At 57.4% G+C, this 19,406-nt stretch overlaps 3 protein-coding genes across 8 annotated transcripts in view; all 3 read left to right on the top strand.

Annotated features, from left to right (window-relative positions):
• Positions 1 to 770: 770 nt before the first annotated feature.
• GMIP (GEM interacting protein) lies at positions 771 to 10,618 on the top strand. Its single transcript, XM_005910432.3, has 21 exons — positions 771 to 922; positions 1,919 to 2,003; positions 2,503 to 2,578; positions 2,689 to 2,746; positions 3,019 to 3,144; positions 3,237 to 3,301; positions 3,411 to 3,518; positions 3,954 to 4,034; positions 4,119 to 4,289; positions 4,373 to 4,510; positions 4,940 to 5,127; positions 5,377 to 5,483; positions 5,556 to 5,645; positions 5,977 to 6,054; positions 6,128 to 6,282; positions 6,474 to 6,662; positions 6,759 to 6,896; positions 6,998 to 7,194; positions 7,523 to 7,910; positions 9,644 to 9,710; positions 9,843 to 10,618. Exons 1-21 carry the CDS (start codon positions 904 to 906, stop codon positions 10,214 to 10,216), a joined length of 2,898 nt encoding a protein of 965 aa, XP_005910494.1. The 5' UTR covers positions 771 to 903; the 3' UTR covers positions 10,217 to 10,618.
• Positions 10,619 to 11,283: 665 nt separating this feature from the next.
• On the top strand, positions 11,284 to 17,002 carry LPAR2 (lysophosphatidic acid receptor 2). Of its 3 annotated transcripts, none has more exons than XM_070374800.1 (4): positions 11,286 to 11,576; positions 11,762 to 11,922; positions 12,558 to 13,299; positions 14,078 to 17,002. In XM_070374800.1, the coding sequence occupies exons 3-4, from the start codon at positions 12,558 to 12,560 to the stop codon at positions 14,389 to 14,391; spliced, it is 1,056 nt and encodes a 351-aa protein (XP_070230901.1). In that variant the 5' UTR covers positions 11,286 to 11,576; positions 11,762 to 11,922; the 3' UTR covers positions 14,392 to 17,002. The 3 variants fall into 3 exon arrangements, with proteins under 3 accessions (XP_070230904.1, XP_070230901.1, XP_070230902.1); XM_070374801.1 differs by having other exon boundaries at positions 11,692 to 11,922; XM_070374803.1 differs by lacking the exon at positions 11,762 to 11,922 and having other exon boundaries at positions 11,284 to 11,576.
• A 1,186-nt stretch (positions 17,003 to 18,188) lies between these two features.
• PBX4 (PBX homeobox 4) overlaps positions 18,189 to 19,406 on the top strand; it is a 56,137-nt gene continuing 54,919 nt past the window's right edge. For all 4 annotated transcript variants that reach the window (XR_011464742.1, XR_011464741.1, XM_070373422.1 and 1 more), the window contains exon 1: positions 18,189 to 18,438. Coding sequence is in view for 2 of the 4 variants with exons in the window: in XM_070373422.1 (XP_070229523.1) it covers positions 18,287 to 18,438 (152 nt within the window). In the remaining 2 variants the exon portion in view is untranslated. The remainder of the gene's footprint in view (positions 18,439 to 19,406) is intronic.

Raw genomic sequence — 19,406 nt, 5'->3', positions numbered from 1 at the left:
TCCAGAAAACCGGTCCCTGGTGACAAAAAGATTGAGGACTGCTGTGTTCAGTCAGTTCAGTCGCTCAAGTTGTGTCCAACTCTTTGTGACCCCATGGACTGCAGCATGCCAGGCTTTCCTGTCCATCACCAACTCCGGAAGCTTGGTCAAACTCATGTCCATCGAGTTGGTGATGCCATCCAACTATCTCATCTTCTGGCGTCCCCTTCACCTCCCGCCTTCAATCTTTCCCAGCAACAGGGTCTATTCCAATGAATGAGTTCTTCGCATCAGGTGGCCAAAGTATTGGGGTTTCAGCTTCAGCATCAGTCCTTCCAGTGAATATTCAAGACTGATTTCCTTTAGGATGGACTGGTTTGATCTCCTCGCAGTCCAAGGGACTCTCAAGAGTCTTCAACACCACAGTTTAAAAGCATCAGTTCTTCGGCATTCAGCTTTCGGAGACTTCAGATTCAACCGGAATGGGGCAGAACATCAGACCACCACCAGGGGGCTCCCACTGAGTTCCAAGAGACGGGCAGGGGTGTCACTGGGTCGTAGAACCGGAAAAGTTTGGGACAGGCTCCTCTGGCCACTGTAAAGGGAGTATGCTGGGGTTAGGGGGCCCCATAAAGATCTGGAAAGAGGAAACCCTGGCCAGGATGGAGTTGTTTCGGCCGGTCACTCAGGAGGTCCTGAGTGCACCCCCGGCCGCTCCGGCAGGGGCCGTGGTCCGCGCGTCTTTGCCTGGAGGGTGTGGCCTAGCAGCAGAGGCGTGGTTGGGGGCGGGGCCTTCGCGAGGCGGGGCCGCGCGGAACCCCGGCAGCGGCGGCCGAGGCAGGAAACCGGGGCTTGGCCCCGGCGGCGCCGGCGCGCGATTCCATCCCAGTCCCCGTCCTAGCCGAGCGACCCTAGGGCCGGAGCATGGACTCAACAGAGCCGGGTAGGCGGTCCGGGACTCGTGATCCTCGAGGGGCCTCTCCCGACCGTATCCTACTTCCTAAATCAGTGAGAGTCCCCTCCTGTCCCTCTCTGTCCGGAAAGCTGGGAGAGGAGTTCCTGAATGGGGAGGACGCGGGAATTCTCCACTGTGGGGACTCCCAAGCTGAGAGGGGGTCCGGGACACCAGCCCCTGACCCCCTCCCCCGTAGGAGTTCACCCCGGATGTCTGGGGGAGGGGGCCCAGGAAGGGGAAGTGGCCGCTTCTGCTTCTGATATTTGTGATGGGGGCAGGGTGTCACGACTGCTGATGGAGAGGGCAACGCGGCAGGATCCCCACCCAGCTACTCCATTGCGCAGGGAGGGGAACATGCTGGTCTGCGCCCCCTAGAAGGGGTGCCCGCAGCAGAAACGTGGCGAGGTCCGACTTTGTTTCCGCCAGTCTTTGTGTCTCTGATTTGCATATTGAGTGTCATTTGGTCTTTATGCCTCTCCGGGTTTCAATCTGCCCGTGTGTGTTTCTGCCGCGGGCCCTGTGCTGGTCTGTCCCACGTGTATTTCCATCTGTCTGGCCTGAGGTCCATGTGGCTCCATTGTCAAGCTGTCTCTGTCCCTGGAGATAGTGTGGCTGTATCTAGGACATCTGTTTTGTCACTTTGCTTCTAGGCCCATGCATGTGTGGGTGTCTCTGCTTCTCCAAGCAGCGGTCTCTGTGTTGGGTTGTGCCTGAGTCCGTCTGCCTGTCCTGAGTCGGGCCCCACCCAAGCCCACACTCCCGCCATCCCAGCTCAAACACCCACACCATCCTGCACTCCCCATGGGACCAGAACTCTCTCTCTCTTTCTTTCGTTTCTCTTTCCCTCCACCCTCCCACCCCACCTCCCCTCCCCGATCCCACCCCCACCCCTGCTCGCCATCCTCACCCTCCAAACGACCTGCCAAGGTGCAGTGGGTGGAGAGAGGCTTCTGTTGCCCCATGTGTGATACTCCCCTCTCCAAGGGTTACCCCCGGCTCCTGAGAGCAGGAAGAGGTACAGTGACATCTTCCGAAGCCTGGACAACCTCGAGATCTCACTGGGGAACGTGTGAGTCTGAGCCTGAGTCACCCCAAATTCTGCCAGGATCCCTAAATCCCTAACCATTTAGATGCCCAAAGCCCCTTTAGGAACCTGCAGCTTCTGGATGCACTTACCTAATAACCCAAGAAGCCTAAGAGAGGGCCTTCAACACATCTGAGTATCCCCAAATTCAACCCCCTAAACCCACCAGCAACCCCCAGAGCGATCCTAGGGCCCCCACGTATCCTTGTGATGCTTGTGATCCCTTAAAACATTGGAGAGCTTTATAATGCTACTCTAAACCCCAAAGTTACCCAGGATCCTTCAAATTCTATCTCAAATTTCATTAAAAAAAAAAAAAGCTCACTTACTTCCCTCCCTAAAGTCCCATCCCTCAGGACCCCCAGATATGACAGATGTCACAGAGGTGATATCTAGGACCATCCCCAAACTGCCCTGGGGTCCCTAGCACCCTAGGTGGGACAGACTCGGTGGAGGGTGGCATCCTGACTCCCTGACTTCCCAGGACTCTTGAGATGCTGGCTGGAGACCCTGTGATTTCAGGAGACCCAGAACCTGACAAGAACCCCACAGCCGCTTTGGTGAGAGATGGAACCCAGGGGACAGGGAGAAGGGGCCTCAGAGGACAGACCGAGGAAAGTGGGGCACTTGCACTGCGTGTTCCTGAATGCTGTCTCCTCCCACCCCTCAGACCAGTGAAACCAGCCGTTGGAGTGGCCCCTCCCCAGAGGATCCTGCACCCCTTACAGGTAGGGGGCTCTGGGCCCAGAAGCATGGGGGCAGAAAGGAGTCCTTCATCACCAACTGCCTGTTCCATGCACCAGGGACATGGCAGTGCACACAGCAGACATGAACCCCTGTCCTCAGGGAGCCCCAGTCTCAGCAGAGAATTCGTGTAAGATAGCAACCTGGATACGTAAAAGCAAGGCAGTGTTTGGAGAAGCCATAGGATGTAGAACAGGGTTCACTGGTCTGGTCTGAGGGCTCAGGGAAGTTTCAGAGGTCCACCCATCTGCCCCAGGGGAGGAACTGGACTTGCGGCTCATCCGAACCAAGGGGGGCGTGGATGCAGCCCTGGAGTACGCCAAGACCTGGAGCCGCTACGTCAAGGATTTGCTGGCCTGGACTGAGAAGAGAGCCAGTTATGGTGAGGGCTCCTTGGGCCCAGTCCCAGGCCCTGTGCTCCACCCTGCAGTACTCGCACCCCACCTAACTCAGACCCCTGCTGTCTACCCCCAGAGCTGGAGTTTGCCAAAAACATCATGAAGATTGCTGAGGCTGGCAAGGTGTCAATCCAGCAGCAGGTAGCCCTGAGCAGACACTGGCCCCCAGAGCCCAACCCCTTCAGAATCCCAGCTGGGCCCTCCTAGATCCTCAGCATCCTCTAACACCAGCTGCCTCTCCCCTGCCCAGAGCCAAATGTCATTGCAATATATCTACCTCCTGTTTCTGGAGCACGACCTCAGCCTAGGAAACCTGGCCATGGAGACACTGGCCCAGCAGAAAAGAGACTACTACCAGGTGAGGGGGCCCCTCATGCATCATTTCTCTACAAGCATCCGGGGAGGCATCATTACCATCAGCACCATTTGCTGATGAGGAAGCCGAGACCAGGGATGCTGCGGAACTTGCCCAAGGTTACCCAGCAGAGATTCAAACCAGGCTTCCTGTGTGATTACAAAACTGCTTTTGTTTGTCCGCGGGCCATGGGGCAAGATGCTGAGTGTACTCAGGAAGAGAGCCTTGGCATCCCCAGCTCCAGACCCAAAGGATGGAAGTGACCACCGAGATTCTTTGCGGAGAGGCCACGGGGGTAGGGGAGGGCAGATCTGGGGGAGAAGACCCAGGAGAGGGTGTAGACCTAGAAAAGGGTCCAGAGGGTGAAAGACGTGTGGCCCCGGTGAATGGGATGACCAAGCAACCCAGGCAGCATTCCTCATTCCCCATCCTTCCCAGCCCTTGGCTGCCAAACGGACTGAGATTGAGAAGTGGCGGAAGGAGTTCAAGGAGCAGTGGATGAAAGAGCAGAAGCGGATGGTGAGGCCTAGGGTTGCGGGCTGGGAAAGCGGGTTGGGGGAGGAGATGAAGAAGCCGGAAGACTCGTCCCTCTTCCGCCCCTAGAACGAGGCGGTGCAGGCGCTGCGGCGGGCCCAGCTCCAGTACACGCAGCGCAGCGAGGAGCTGCGGGTGCGTTCCCAGGTATCGCCGGAAGACCTGGCTCTCCAGGCCTCACCAGGCCCCAACAAACAGCAGGAGCGGCGGCGGCGCTCTCGAGAAGAGGCCCAGGCCAAGGTGGGGACGGTGCCCCGCTGCGCTTCGGCGCCCCCAGCCCCACGGATCTCTCCCATACACGCTCCCTGCCTCGGTTTCTCCAGGCACAGGAGGCCGAAGCGCTGTACCAGGCCTGCGTCAGAGAGGCCAACGCGCGGCAACAGGAACTAGAGGCCGCCAAGCAGCGGATCGTGTCACACGTGCGCAAACTGGTGCTGCAGGGGGACGAAGTGCTGAGGCGGGTGAGACCCTAACCCGACGGCTGCCCGCCACGCTCATTAGCACCACTGGGCCTCACCTGCCCCTAGACCGCCTCTGGTGCACCAGGACTCGCTCCCTCTCCTGGGACAGCCAGCTCCCGCCCCCAGACCCTGACAGCACTTCCTTTCTCGTTCCCCACTCAAGGGGTCCTCCCCCGAGGTTGACCCACCCGGGTTCTGATCACACCCCTATGCCAGCGGCAGGCTCAATCCCTCAGCCACCTCCCACTGCCCTGCCCGGCCCCCAAGCCTGGACCAGCCTGGATGGAGCTGGTGTCGCTCAGGGTCAGGCCACGCCCCAGGCTCCCAGGCTCCGCCCCTCTCACACGCGGGCTCCGCCCCTCTCACACGCGGGCTCCGCCCCTCTCACACGCGGGCTCCGCCCCTCTCACACGCGGGCTCCGCCCACAGGTGACCCTGGGATTGTTCGGGCTTCGAGGGGCTCAGGCAGAGCATGGCCCCCGCGCCTTCGCTGCCCTGGCCGAGTGCTGCGCTCCCTTCGAGCCCGGCCAGCGATACCAAGAGTTCGTGAGGGCCATAGGGCCCCACTCCCCACCGCCCCCGCCACCCGCCTATTCTTTCCAGGAGTTCACGCACAGGTGGGTCCCCAGGAGCAGGGTCAAATAGGAAGCCAGGGAGACGCGGCGGCGCCAGGCATTTGGGTGGGGTTGTCCTAGTCGTGGGAGGGTTGGGAATTTGGGGTTACTGCACTGGGGGCGATGATGCCCATGGCCATAAGGGCTTGCAGACCTAAGTCCTTGAAGTTGGGTCCTAAAAGGGATGCCAGGGGTGATGTCAGTCCCAGGCCAGCTTCCTGATTATCAGAGCCCTCAAACCTCTCCTCTCAGTTCCCCCCTGGACACAAGAAAGAAGCTCTCTGGAGCACCCCCTCCACAGCTGGATGAGAGTGCAGCTGAGCCAGGCCCTTGGGAGGACACAGGCACAGGCTGCCAGGGTGAGTACCGTGGAAGGCGGGCAGGCGTGGTGCGGGGAGAAGGCCACACCTGACTGGCCTGCCCCTCCCTAGGAGCTCCGGGCCCCACTGTGGGCAGCGATGTGGACAGTGTGGGCGGCAGCAGCGAGTCTCGCTCCCAGGACTCTCCCACTTCCAGTCCAGGTGGGACCATCCTCGGCCCCTGGCCAGGCTCCGACCCTCAATCTCAAACCCTCTTTCTTTGACCTCTGACCTACCTTGCATCCCTGACCTATTTTCTCAACCTCTGACCCATTCTCTTGATCCAACTTGGAACCACCACTACCCTCAGGTTACTGACCTATATTCTTCAGCCCCTAACCCCTGATCTGTCTGACCCCCCTGACCTCTGACCCTTTCCCCAAGGGCATCCGTGGGTGCTTTGGGAAGGCTGAAGACCAGGAAGGTCTCCTTAGCCTTGGAGCTTCCCCCATGACCTCTGTGACCCTCACCCTCTGTAACCTTCTGACTCCAGGCTCTGGCACAAGGCGGCTGGTAAAAGTGTCATCCATAGGCACCGAGTCTTCAGATGACTTTGAGGAGCGAGACCCTGGTGAGGCTGGAAGCAGGTGGAGGTGGGCTGGGGATGGACTAGGCACTTCTGACCCCTGTCTCCCTCCCTGCAGACCTGGGAGATGGGCTGGAGAACGGGCCAGGGACCCCCTTCAAGAAGTGGATACTATCCAACGCGGCCCAGACCCACCGGTTGCGGCGGCTGCGGGGCCCAGCCAAGTGCCGAGAGTGTGAGGCTTTCATGGTCAGCGGAACAGAGTGCGAGGAGGTACGGCCTGGGCTGACGACCTAATGACTTCTGCTGACCCCCAGTGACCTCTCTGACCACAGGCATCTCCGTGACCTGAGATTCCTAAGACCTTCCCATGAGAGGCCTGCCCTGATCTGATGCTCCCCTATGAACCCCCTGAGTATCTCTATGACCTTCTCTCCCCACTGACCCTCATTACCGTCCCTCAGTGCTTTCTGGCCTGCCACAAGCGCTGCCTCGAGACCCTACTGATCCTCTGTGGACATAAGCGGCTACCAGCCCGGACAGCCCTGTTTGGGGTCAGCTTCCTGCAGCTGCCCAGGGACTTCCCGGAGGAGGTGCCTTTTGTGATCACCAGGTGCACGGCCGAGATAGAACAGCGCGCGCTCCACGTGCAGGTGCTGCCTTGACCTTTGACCACCCCCAGTAGTGACCCAGCCCTCTCAATGGCCAGACTGCAAGCCAGGTGTCCACTTCCCACCCCTGCCCTGCAGGGCATTTATCGGGTCAGCGGGTCCAGGGTCCGCGTGGAACGGCTGTGCCAGGCTTTTGAGAATGGCCGAGCATTGGTTGACCTGTCAGGGAACTCACCTCATGATGTCTCGAGTGTTCTCAAGAGATTCCTCCAGGAGGTGGGTGCTCAGTGGCTTGGGACTCATGGGCCAGATGGGCTCAGGCTGAGGACCCTCTGCAGCCCACCCACACCCATATCCCCCTGCCATTCCACCCCCAGCTCACTGACCCCGTGGTCCCCTTCCACCTCTACGATGCCTTCATCTCTCTGGCTAAGACCCTGCATGCAGACCCTGTGCACGACCCTGGGACCCCCAGCCCCAGCCCTGAGGTTATCCGCTCGCTGAAGACCCTCTTGGTGCAGCTGCCCGACTCTAACTACAGCACCCTGCGGCACCTGGTGGCCCATCTGTTCAGGTGTGCACTGTCCTTGATCTTGACACGTGACTTCTGATCTGAGGCTCAGACTGTTGTGCCCTCCTTAGACATGGGACCACTGACCCCTGACACTGACTTCTGACCTTTGTATGTGTTTTCTGAGCTCTGAAACTTAATACATGACTTCTGACTTTGGATGCTGACCCTTGACCCCCATCTCCAGGCTTGTGGCTACTGGTCACAAACAATGACCAGGACCTCTTACCCATGACTTGAGCAAGTCGCCACTAGCCTGGTTTGCAGGTCCTACCCAGTGACCAGTAATCAGACACTCAGGGCCCTGATCCTTCTGCTCCTTCTGCTCCAGGGTGGCTGCACAGTTTGAGGACAACAAGATGTCTGCCAACAACCTGGGCATTGTATTTGGGCCGACGCTGTTGCGGCTGCCCGACGGTCCAGGGCCAGCAGGTGCCGGACCTGTCACCTGCCTGCTGGATTCCGCACACCAGGCTCAGCTCGTCGAGTTCCTCATTGTGCACTATGAGCAGATCTTTGGGCCTGACGAGCTCCTCCTGGCCACTGAGCCCCTGCCCCGAGACCCCAGCCCACCTCCTGCGACCCTCCCAGCTAGCCTCCAGCCACCACACTTACAACTTGTCCTGGACCCCCTGCCCTTATCCCTAGCCTCAGACCGGGACCCAGACGCCATGCTCCTTGGTGCCCTGGAGAAGCATCCCGAGGCCACGCTCCCAGAGGTAGGAACCTGCTGGGCCCACAGACATGGGGAGAACCTGCTCTCCATGTAATCCTCCCACTCTCTCTCTTGTCTTCCTTCCTTCCTTCCCCTTTAAAATTGTCTATTTCATTCCCTTCCTCCTTTATTATTGACCCTGCGCTCATCCTGAAAGGAAAAGTAAGGAATGGAGTGGTGGGAAATAATGGGATAACAACAGGGTACAGCCTTGCAGAGATCCTAACATGAATACTATTGATTCCTTCAACAGAATATTTATTGAACACCTACTGTGTGCCAAGCATTGTTCTAGGCATTACATATATATCAGCAAAATACTCAGACTCCACCCTCTTGGTTGCCTCCCTTCTAGTGAGGAAAAAACCAACAATAAACAAGATATATGATACAAAGTTATACAAAGGTATATAGGATGTTACAAGGTGATGAGTACTCTAAAGGAAAGAAAGGGTTGGGTAAAGTAAGAGACGTCAAGGGCACCAAGGTGAGAGGTAATGGGCAGTTTGTAACGGTAAATAGGAGGCTGTGGGTGCGTCCCATGAAGAAGATGAGTCCGCTCAAAGACTAGAAGGATGTGAGGGGGAAGTAAGCCAGGTGGAGACCAGGGAAAGGGTGTTCCAGGCAAAGGGAACAGCCAGTACAACAGCCCTGAGGTGGGACCATGCCTGCTGTGTTCAGGACACAGCCTTATGCTGTAATGAATGAGTGAGGGGAAGGTGGTAGGAAGTGAGGCCAAAGAGGGGTGTGCAAGCCTCCATTGACTGCATACCTACAGTGCAGGTGAGTTTGCATAGTAAGTGCCCTAAGAGGTACCTACTGTTAGTGAAAACCATATATAGATGGGACTCTTAGGGGAGGCTTCCTGTCCCTCAGGTCCTGATATACTCACCATTCCTGAGAGCTTGGATCTCCCCTGTAGCACCCCAGAGCCGGAAAAGGGGCTGTGAGTGAGGTGTGGGACTCAGAACTTCAGAAAGTGCTCAGGACCGAGAGAGAGCATTCCAACTGCTATTAGCATTTAGCGAAAGGATAAACTAAAAGGTACACAGATAAGCTAAAAAAGCAGGCCTAAAATTGCAGAAAGTATAGCAGGATGGAGATCAGTAGTTCACCCCTTCCTAACGGAGAGATGGCTGTCACTTTCCAGGCTGGTCCTCTGCTGCCTGTAATGCGGGAGACCTGGGTTCCATCCCTGGGTCGGGAATATCCCCTGGAGCAGGGAATGGCAACCCACTCCGGTATTCTTGCCTGGAGAATCCTGTGGCCAGAGGAGCCCAGTGGGCTATAGTTCATGGGGTCGCAAAGAGTCAGACACAACTGAGTGACTAACAACCAACAACCTCTGCTGAACAAAGACATTCCCACTTTACAGAGCCCACAGTTGAGATTAATGACACCTCTTCTCAGGAGGGCAAGCAGTACATTCTTGAGGGCATCATCTCTCCCCAAATAACAAAACTGAAACGAGGAGCTTTGGCATGTTCAGGAGTCTCCAAGAACTGGGATTTTATTGCTGGTTCTAGAGTCTCCAGTGTTCTTGCCTGGAGAATCCCAGGGACGGTGGGGCCTGGTGGGCTGCCGTCTACGAGGTCGCACAGAGTCGGACACGACTGAAGCGACTTAGCAGCAGCAGCAGCAGAGTCTCCAAGAACTGCGATTTTATTGCTGGTTCAAGAATCTCCAAGAACTGGGATTTTATTGCTGGAGGTCTCATTCCTGGGTTTCTTCTTACAGATTTCAACTCTGCAGAGTGAGCAGGAAGAGGAAATAACCGAAGACATCAAAAATGAGGGAGGGGAAGGTGAGTGTGTTGGAGGTTAGCCCAGGGTTCTGGGGTTGCTCCTGCCCTGGGGTTGCTGGACTTTGTGATGACAATGGAGGGTGGTATCCAGAGGACTTTGGGGTGCTTAGCATTGACCACCCTATCCCACAGTGTCCAGCCAAGGGCCTGAGGACTCACCCCTGGGGACACAGCCTCGTGGCCACTTCAGCCGCCAGCCAGTGAAGTATCCCCGGGGAGGTGTGCGGCCTGTCACCCACCAGCTGTCTGGCTTGGCCCTGGTGGCTTCCAAATTGTCCGAGGAGACCTCCGTCACATCAGTGCCCCAAGGGAGCTTGCAGAGGCGAGGACCCAGCCCTGCCGCTACCATCCGTGAGGACAGCCCTCTGCGCCGCACCCCTCTGCCCAAGCATTTTGAGATCACCCAGGAGACAGCCAGGCTACTCTCCAAGCTGCACAGCGAGTCTGTGCCCACGGCCACCTGCTGCCCAGACCCCCAAACTGAGGAGGCTGAGGATCGCCTCTGACTATTCCAGCACTCTGATCAAGAAGGCCAGGACTGAGAAGATGGGCCCAACTTCCCAGGAGTTAAATGTTGGGGTGTCTGGAGAATTCCTCTGAGGAAAGACTACATGGCCTAGTGGAGAACTAAAACTCTTTTGGCGGTACCAGCTTACCCTCTACAAGACACAGGTCAATGTCAAGTATCAGGGCCACTCAGGTTCAGAGGTTACTCAGGGTCAATATAGGTCATGGGATCCTTGAGACAGGGGTGCTTTTTGCTACTTTGGTTGTGGCCACTCCCCCATCTCTGTCTGCCTCCTTAGCTGATCCCAAGTGACCAGATCTTGGAGGGTGTGGCAACCCAGACTCAGCATCCTGGTGGTGCCTGGGGTCTGGTGGCCTCTGAATAAACTGTGTCTTTTATATCCTTGAGTGTCTTTCTTTGCTGGGGGAGGGTGACACAGGAGAGGTCGATAAGGCAGCAGTCTTCCGCTTCATTTTCACCGACTACAGAAGCCAAAGCCCTCTTATTTTCACCTCAGAACACCGCCGAGCACGTACAGGCGGTAGAGGCTGGGCCTGGACACCTGGCTGAGTCACACGGGCCGGCCCTCCCAGAGCTCCGCGTGCGATCCAGTCCTGCGAAATCAAACAAAGTGCAGATAACCGAGACAATAGGGCTGTGTGCTCTGGGACGTGGGAGTCCAGGGCTGCCACGGGCGTGGGCCGGGCAGGGAACAGCGCTGAGGAGGGAGGCATTCCGAGAAACCTGAGTGCGACAGGACAGTCAGCTGGGGCCAGGCGAGCGGTAGCTCTGGGCCGGCGAAGCCAAGGAGGGGCTGGGGTCCGGGCGTGGGGAGCGGGGTCGGATCAGGGCGTGGCTTGGAACTCGGCGACGGATTGGACGCGAGGGAGCGGGCGGGGGAGGGTCGGCGCGGGGACGAGGACCAAGCGACCACCCGGACGCGGCCCCGGGCGGCGCCAGGTCACGGCGGGAACTCTCGGCCAGCCCCGCGAAGGCCCACAATTGCAGGCGCGAGAGGTGTGCGGGGACAGGAGGCGGGGGTCCCGCGCCGGAAGTGGAGGGGGCGGCCGAGGGGCTGCGAGACGGAGAGGAAACGGGGAGCTGCGGTTCCGGACGCCCCTGTCCCCGCCGCGGCCGCGGAAGCAAGGCTCCTCCAGGTGGCGGGGACGGGGCGGGGCTCGCCCAGGTGGTGGCGGCGGGACGCCGCGACGGGGGCGTGGCGGCGGGACCCCGCCTCCCGCCCTTCCCCGGCCGCTCCGGCCCGGCGCTGCCAGACGCTCTTCTGCTCCCGCTCTGGTCGCCCGGCCATGGGTCTCGGGCGCAGGGCCGCCCAGTCTGCGGCGTGACGGGCGGCTCAGGTGAGGCCGGCATCGACTGGGGGTTGGGTGCGCGCGGGCTCCGGGGAGGGCGCGGCACGTGCCCGCGGGGCCCAGGCGCCTCACCCTCTTCTCCTTCCTCCTTCTCCTCCCCCAGCCTGGGTCCCACCCCCACCCCCCCTAGGCCAGGCCTGCCACCGCCTTCCTGACAGCCCCTTTTGTCCCAGAGGCCGCCAGCGTCTTCACTCCCACCCGGAGCGGCCCGACGCACCGCCTGCTTCGGGAGCACTCGCGCGCAAAGCAAAGCCCGCCGCCCAACTCATGGAGCTGCCTCACTGTCCAATCTGATCGCCCAGGTCACCACACCCCTGCACCGACCTCCTGCCAGGTCCGAGCAGTGGCCCCACCCTGCGAACACGCCCGCTGGTTTCTGCTCCCTGCACTGACCCCAACACCAAACTGACCCTCCCTTGTCTGCTTTCACGGCTCACACCCCTTTGTCCTGCCCTAATCTACGCCCCCCACCACCACCCAACACAAGTTGGTTACAGATTGGCCCCGGGTGGGCAAATGAATTTTGTTTTGCTTTTTTCAGTTAAAAACAAAGCTGCCCAGTCATTTGATTCAGGGGCTATCTTTACAAGAAGCTTATTTGTAATTAAGCAACAGCCGCCCACCCCCCAACTCATGGAGCATTCTTTCCAGGTCAGCCCTGTCCACTTTGCCACTTTGCCATGAGGCATCTTCCCTGGTGGTCAGACATCTAGTAAAGAATCCACCTGCAATGCGGGAGACCTGGGTTCCATCCCTGGGTTGGGAAGATCCCCTGCAGAAGGGAAAGGCTACCCACTCCAGTATTCTGGCCTGGAGAGTTCCGTGGACTATACGTGGACTTTCGCTTTCACTTTCATCTGAGTTTGAGACGCTTGCCCTTCCTGTCTTAACCCTCCCTCTGGCTGCTGCTCCCCTCTGTGTCCTTCCACCAAGGACTGCCTGTACTGACTTCCCCTTCTCTGCCCCCAGATGGTCACCATGGGCCAGTGCTACTACAATGAGACCATCGGCTTCTTCTACAACAACAGTGGCAAGGAGCTCAGCTCCCACTGGCGGCCCAAAGATCTGGTCGTGGTGGCGCTAGGCCTGACTGTCAGCGTGCTGGTGCTTCTGACCAACCTGCTGGTCATCGCAGCCATCGCCTCCAATCGCCGCTTCCACCAACCCATTTACTACCTGCTCGGCAACCTGGCCGCAGCTGACCTCTTTGCCGGTGTGGCCTACCTCTTCCTCATGTTCCACACAGGCCCGCGCACAGCCCGGCTGTCACTCCAGGGCTGGTTCGTGCGGCAGGGCCTGTTGGACACGAGCCTGACGGCCTCCGTGGCCACACTTCTGGCCATTGCCGTGGAGAGGCACCGCAGTGTGATGGCCGTCCAGCTGCACAGCCGCCTGCCCCCAGGCCGGGTCATCATGCTGATTGTGGGCGTGTGGGTGGCCGCGCTGGGGCTGGGGCTGCTGCCCGCCCACTCCTGGCACTGCCTCTGTGCCCTGGACCGCTGCTCTCGCATGGCCCCCCTGCTCAGCCGCTCCTACCTCGCCGTCTGGGCGCTGTCCAGTCTGCTCGTCTTCCTGCTCATGGTGGCTGTCTACACCCGCATCTTCTTCTATGTGAGGCGGCGAGTGCAGCGCATGGCCGAGCATGTCAGCTGCCACCCCCGCTACCGTGAAACAACGCTGAACCTGGTCAAAACTGTTGTCATCATCCTAGGTGAGTGGTACCCTGCTTCCCAACTGCCAATCTGATCGAGCGTGATGGGAGGGGACGATTTGAGTGGGGAATGTTCTTCAAGGAAGTGATAGCTGAGATGAGGCCAGGGAAGAGTTCCAAGCAGAGGGAACAGAAAGTGAGTGCTGCAACAGGACCAGCCCAAAGACAGAAGAAGGCCACGTGAGGAGAGGTCAGCACAGCCTTAAAGGGTACAGACAGGAGTCATAGCTTGTTCTGAGTTCCGTGGGAACTTAAGGGTTCTTAGCCAGGAGTAATGGGGTCAGTTCAGCTGTTAAATGTAGAATGAATGGTCTGGGTTGAAGACACATACCACCCCCAAGAAACAGAGCAGCTCTTCCCAATCATTCCTTTTCCCCCACCAACTAACTGGCCAGTCCCACGGTGACTCCTTCCCACTAACGAATCTTCAGTGTCCAGGGTCCTGTCCACTGTGTGCGTGCGTGCTCAGTCATGTCTGACTCTTTTCAACCCCATGGACTGTAGCCCGACAGGCTCCACTGTCCATGGAAGTTTCCAGGCAAGAGTACTGTAGTTGCCATTTCCTACTCCACCTGTCCATCATGTCCCAGTTAGGAAAGGCAGACAAATGGGAGAAAGGTTCCCCTTCTTAGCCATTCTGCCCATCATGCTGCAAAGGCAGCAAGACAGGAAGCATTTCCTTGTAAACCGCTCAGCTGTCGCCCAAGATCTAGAGATTCCCCCCAGCTTTGAGCGGTTGCAACAGCTGGCCCTGCTCATGTCAGGCTGTATCCCACAGGGGCATTTGTGGTCTGCTGGACTCCGGGCCAGGTGGTGCTGCTCCTGGATGGTCTGGGCTGCAAGTCCTGCAACGTCCTGGCAGTGGAGAAGTATTTCCTACTCTTAGCCGAGGCCAACTCGCTGGTCAACGCCGCGGTGTACTCCTGCCGTGATGCTGAGATGCGCCGCACTTTTCGCCGTCTCCTCTGCTGTCGTTGCCTCCGCCCATCTACCCACGAGTCTGTTCGCTACACAGCCTCCACTCCCACAGGCACTGGCATTCGCATCATGCTTCCTGAGAATGGCCATTCCCTGATGGACTCCACCCTTTAGCTAACCTTGGATTTCAGCAGGGTACAGCAAATGCCACATTGCTGCCCCGGGCCACTGTGGATGCACCTGCGGGCCAGACTGAAAGGCAGACCATCAGTCTGACATGGCATGAACCACTGCCAGCCCTACCCAGGCACACAGCTGTGCCTGTCTCTGAGCCTGCGGGTTAGGGTCATCTATGCAACTGGGAGAGAGTTGAATGGGGTGCAAGAATTGGGCTCTGAAGTCATCTCAGGTTGGGGGGCTTTTTAACAGACACTTTTCTATTTTTTTTCTGCACATGCCTGGTAACCCCTGTGGACTGCTTTCTTGTCTGTGGTGGTGTAGACGATAAATGTGAGAGAGACAAGGACTCTCGGGCCATGCAGCCCGGGGAAGCAGGGTGACGAGGACGGACTATGGGAGCCCCGTCTGCCTGAGGCTGACTGTTTAGGGGCACAGACGGGAGTGCCAAGTGTGAGCTGGGAAAGGTCTGTGACCCCTTGCAGCCTCCAGGGGTCTTGCCTGTCCCATGAGAACTGAGGCGGTCTACAAGGAGGGCATGATTTAAGGAGTAAACTTTTCTACTCTGAGATCTCCAAAGCCTCTTCTGTTGTCAGCTTGGTCTGTCTGTCCCTGTGTCCCAGAATTGTCCACCTTGGCTCAGACTGAGCTGGAATCCTTCAACATGGCATCTCCTCGGCCCTGTTCTCATTCCCGCTTGGTCTCTTTCCTTTTGTCCTCTGTCTCCTCCACCTGTTCCCCTGCCTCCATCTTGCCACCTGCCTGTCTCCATCCTCTGGAGCCCAGAGTGGTTCCTGGCCTGTGTAAGCCTGCTGCTTGCCCTTTGGTCTGAGTCCAAGTTGTTAATAGTCAGATGTGTCTATCCCATTGCCCACTCTATCACCTACCTATAATAGATGGGCTAGGGGTTGTGGGGTCCATGGACCAGCATGCACGATTTTAAAGTTGCCATTTCTCAAGCTCCTCTGCTGTGCCTGGCACACAGATATGTACTTTACTCTTTGCGACCCCATGGACTGCAACACGTTAAGGCTTCCCTGTCCATCACCAACTTCCAGAGCTTGCTCAACTCATGTCCACTGAGTCAGTGATGCCATCCAACCATTTCATCCTCTGTCCCCTCTTCTCCTCCTGCCCTCTGTTTCCCAGCATCAGGGTACTTTATGTACATTATTTAATTACCATCTGCTTCTTGTGGCAAAGGTATTATACATATTTTTCATATGGGGACAGTGGCCCAAAAAGATTGAGATTTGGCCCATGGTCACATAGCTTCAGAAGGACACAGAGGGGGCTAGAGAGGCCCCTGTAGAAAGGGCTTCAGTTTTCCATAAAGTCTGGAATTGGTCACAAGCTCAGCCCGGCTTTGCCCACTTCCCTCTATGGTCTCAGATGTGCCAGGCCCATGATGAACCCCCTCTCAGATGCTCATAGAGGCAATCTGCTAGGCACAGAGTGAACCAGAATCTGGATTCTCTGCTTCCATACCTACCCAGAATTTGAACCCAGGCCTCCCATCAGAGACCAAATTCTTAAACTACTAAAGCATGCATTGCCAAAGAACCAAAAACATGTAGGTCTTTCTACATGGAATGGGGCTGGGTTTCCCTTTGGGAAACTCTCCCGGCCCCACAACAGCTCTGTGAGGAGGCAAGAATAAACTGGGGTGCTAGGTATCCCAGGGTCCAAGGTGGGCAGTGTGGTTCCTTGAGCCCGGGCCCTGAGTTGCCAGAAGTGATGACCTTGGCCAGCGCCTTCTACCACACAGATGAGTACGCAGTCCTTGTCTCCATGGAGCTCCGTGCCTGTTGGACAGGAGTATTTGCTCCAGATGCAGAGGCAGTCGATCAATTCCTGTGGGGTGGGAACCACCCCCAGTGGTCTCCAAAGGTAGTTCTGTTTCATGTGCTCTGAGCGGGCTGCTGTTGCATCAGCATCTTCCAGGTTCTAACCCACACAATTCTGGTCTCCTTTGGGATCTTGTGCCGTCAGTTTTTCCCTCCCCTGTAGGTTCTCTCCTGTCTACCAGGTGACCAGGTTTTTTTTGTCTCAGATGGTACTCATAGCTTTCAACCCCCTCCCCCCACCACTATTCTCTGAAGGACACCAAAGTTACCAACCACTTTTCAGGTCTTTCGTGTGGTCACTGACGACTCTAGTCACTGACATTTCCATGGTCCCCACGTGTTCTAGTACTTCTATTAACTTCTGTTTCACACCTAATGTGAAAACCATGTAGTGGTTTTCACATTAGATGGTGTTTGCATTTCCTCTCCAACAGTAGTGGGAAGAAGATTCTGAAATGTTCCCCGGAAGTTGAAGTTCCTTTCTGAGCCTGTGTCAGAAATCTGTCCCCAAAGCAAACAGGCTCTAGGAGGTCCCATGACTTTGGAGAAGTGATTTATGTCCAATAATAAATCCTTTTCTCTCACACAAGAATCCTCCGATGGTGGGAGTCCTAACAGCTAGAAACAAAGGCCTGTGAAGATTCACTCTGATTTGGGGATGCATCACAGGGTAGGTCCTCAGAAAGCATCCTTCCCGTGCTAGCGGAATGCTGTAGAGCGAAAGAATGAATAAACAAGCAAGGTCACTCTTAAGCTGAATCTTGAAAGGTGAATTGGTTTGTGCAACTGAGAAAATCACTCAGTTTTAACCTCCCAGCCACCATCACCACATATTCCTGTGCCACCCATGGAACACTAGAGCTGCAGCAGGGGGAGCCAGGAGGCTAGAAGCCCCAGTGACCTACCTGATGGGACCTAGGCTGAGGGACGCACTAGCTCACTGAGCAGGGGTCTGGGGCTCAGGATTTCTGGAGATTGTGTGTGGGGGGGGGGCGGCGGGGGGGGGCGGGTGTTGATGCCGTTCTGAAAGGCAAGGGAAGGTTTGAAAACAGAGGGTGGCTTGAAGGAAGAGTGGAGTGTCTGAGAAGTTAGGATCTGAGATGTATAGGTTCCTGAGGGATGCTCTGAGACATGGGAGCCTATGAAAAGGGGAGAGGGGTGGGCTCTGGCTCTGAGCAGGAGTGGTAGCTCTGAGGAAATGCGGAAGGCAGAGATGTGAGAGGTGGGAGTCTCGAAGCAGAGCAAAACCGGCGTCGCCCTTTCCGGCTGGAAGAATGTGTTCTTAGTCGCTCAGTCCGATCCCATGAACTGTACCCCGCCAGTTCCTCTGTCCATGGGGATTCTCCAGGCAAGAATACTGGAGTGGGTTGCTATGCCCTGCTGCTAAGTCGCCTCAGTCGTGTCCGACTCTGTGTGACCCCATAGACGGCAGCCCACCAGGCTTCCCCGTCCCTGGGATTCTCCAGGCAAGAACACTGGAGTGGGTTGCCATTTCCTTCTCCAATGCATTAAAGTGAAAAGTGAAAGTGAAGTCGCTCAGTCGTGTCCGACTCTAGCGACCCCATGGACTGTAGCCTACCAGGCTCCTCCGTCCATGGGATCTTCCAGGCAAAAGCACTGGAGTTGGGTGCCATTGCCCTCTCCTACTCCAGGGGATTTTCCCAACCCAGGGATCGAACCCAGGTCTCCCGCATTGCAGGCGGATTCTTTAAGGTCTGAGCCAGCAGGGAAGAGGGAGGGGGTTAAAATGGAAAGCGCCGTTGCTCAGCAACCTCCAAAAGAGTCCTAGGCCGTTGAGAGGGGCTGGTGGGGGCGTGTCTGTGGGCGGGGTGAGGCTGCTTGGGCGGCGATGGTTGGCTGGGGGCGATAGTAGGGCGTGTCCCTGGGCGGGGCGCCATCGCCTGCCTGGCGGCGGTTGGCCGTAGGCAGAGGCGAGGGGCGGGGCTCCGGAGTGTGCGCGCGGGGCGCACGGACGGCAGCAGTTGGCTACGACGTCCGCGCGAGCTCTCCAGTCTCCCCAGCTCCTGGTTGAGCACCCGCAGCTCATGGACGCTCCCCAGCGCCCGCCGCGCCCCGCGCCGCCACCGCCTGCCCCGCGCCGCTCGCCGCCTGGGCCCCCACCGGGCTCCAACACAGGCGACGTCCTGCAGCAGATCATGGCCATCACCGACCAGAGCCTGGACGAGGCGCAGGCCAGGTGCTGGCGCGGATTCGGCGGGGGGCCATCTAAAGTCGCTTCTCTGGAGGGGGCGGGCCGAGGGGCCAGGACCGGGGCGGCTGGGGTCGTGAGGGGTGAGGAAGGTGCAAGGTGAGAGATGCTATGAGTCTCTGGGCGGAGAGAGGGAGGGCAGGGCGCATGGGAGGGGGAGGCTTGAGGAGGACTGAAGCCGGATTCTGAGGCCGAAGGGACGTGAGGGGTTAAAATGGAACGGATTCAAAGGGGGCTTATGGAGCTAAGCAGTTGAGTGATAGATTTTAAGAGCTCGTCCTGAGGTGAGAGGGATGAGTTTAAGGAGAGTTTGTGGATGGAGAGGTTTATGGTGAAAGGTGGTTTCAAGGTTTATGGAATTGTTTTGGAGATAAGGGGTTTGGAGATGATTGTTTTGGAGATGAGGGGTGTAAGGGCTGAGAGGTGGGTACACACAGGATTTGTGAATAATGGACAACGGAATGAAATAGGTGGTACTTACGAAGATGGGTAATTAGGGGGGCTGGTAATGGAGAATGAGTTGTGGGAAATAAGACTGGGGAATAAAGAGAAAGGCGATGGCACCCCACTCCAGTACTCTTGCCTGGAAAATCCCATGGACGGAGGAGCCTGGTAGGCTGCAGTCCATGGGGTCAGGAAGAGTTGGACATGACTGAGCGACTTCACTTTCACTTTTCACTTTCATGCATTGGAGAAGGAAATGGCAACCCACTCCAGTGTTCTTGCCTGGAGAATCCCAGGGATTGGGGAGCCTGATAGGCTGCCGTCTGTGGAGTCGCACAGAGTCGGACACGACTGAAGCAGCTTAGCAGCAGCAGCAGCGGCAGCAGTCATTTGATTTGGGAATGATCCAGTAAAAAAGTTAGTGGGGAAGCTGAGTGGAGACAAAGGATCCCCCCTTTTTTTAAATTAATTTGGCGAATATTTGTTAAGATACTATGTGTGGGGCACAGAGC

This window comes from Bos mutus, chromosome 7 (genome assembly GCF_027580195.1).
Source record: "Bos mutus isolate GX-2022 chromosome 7, NWIPB_WYAK_1.1, whole genome shotgun sequence".
Classification (NCBI taxonomy): domain Eukaryota; kingdom Metazoa; phylum Chordata; class Mammalia; order Artiodactyla; family Bovidae; genus Bos; species Bos mutus.
The sequence above is the reverse complement of the archived record's forward strand: the minus strand, read 5'-3'. Positions and strand labels throughout refer to the sequence as shown.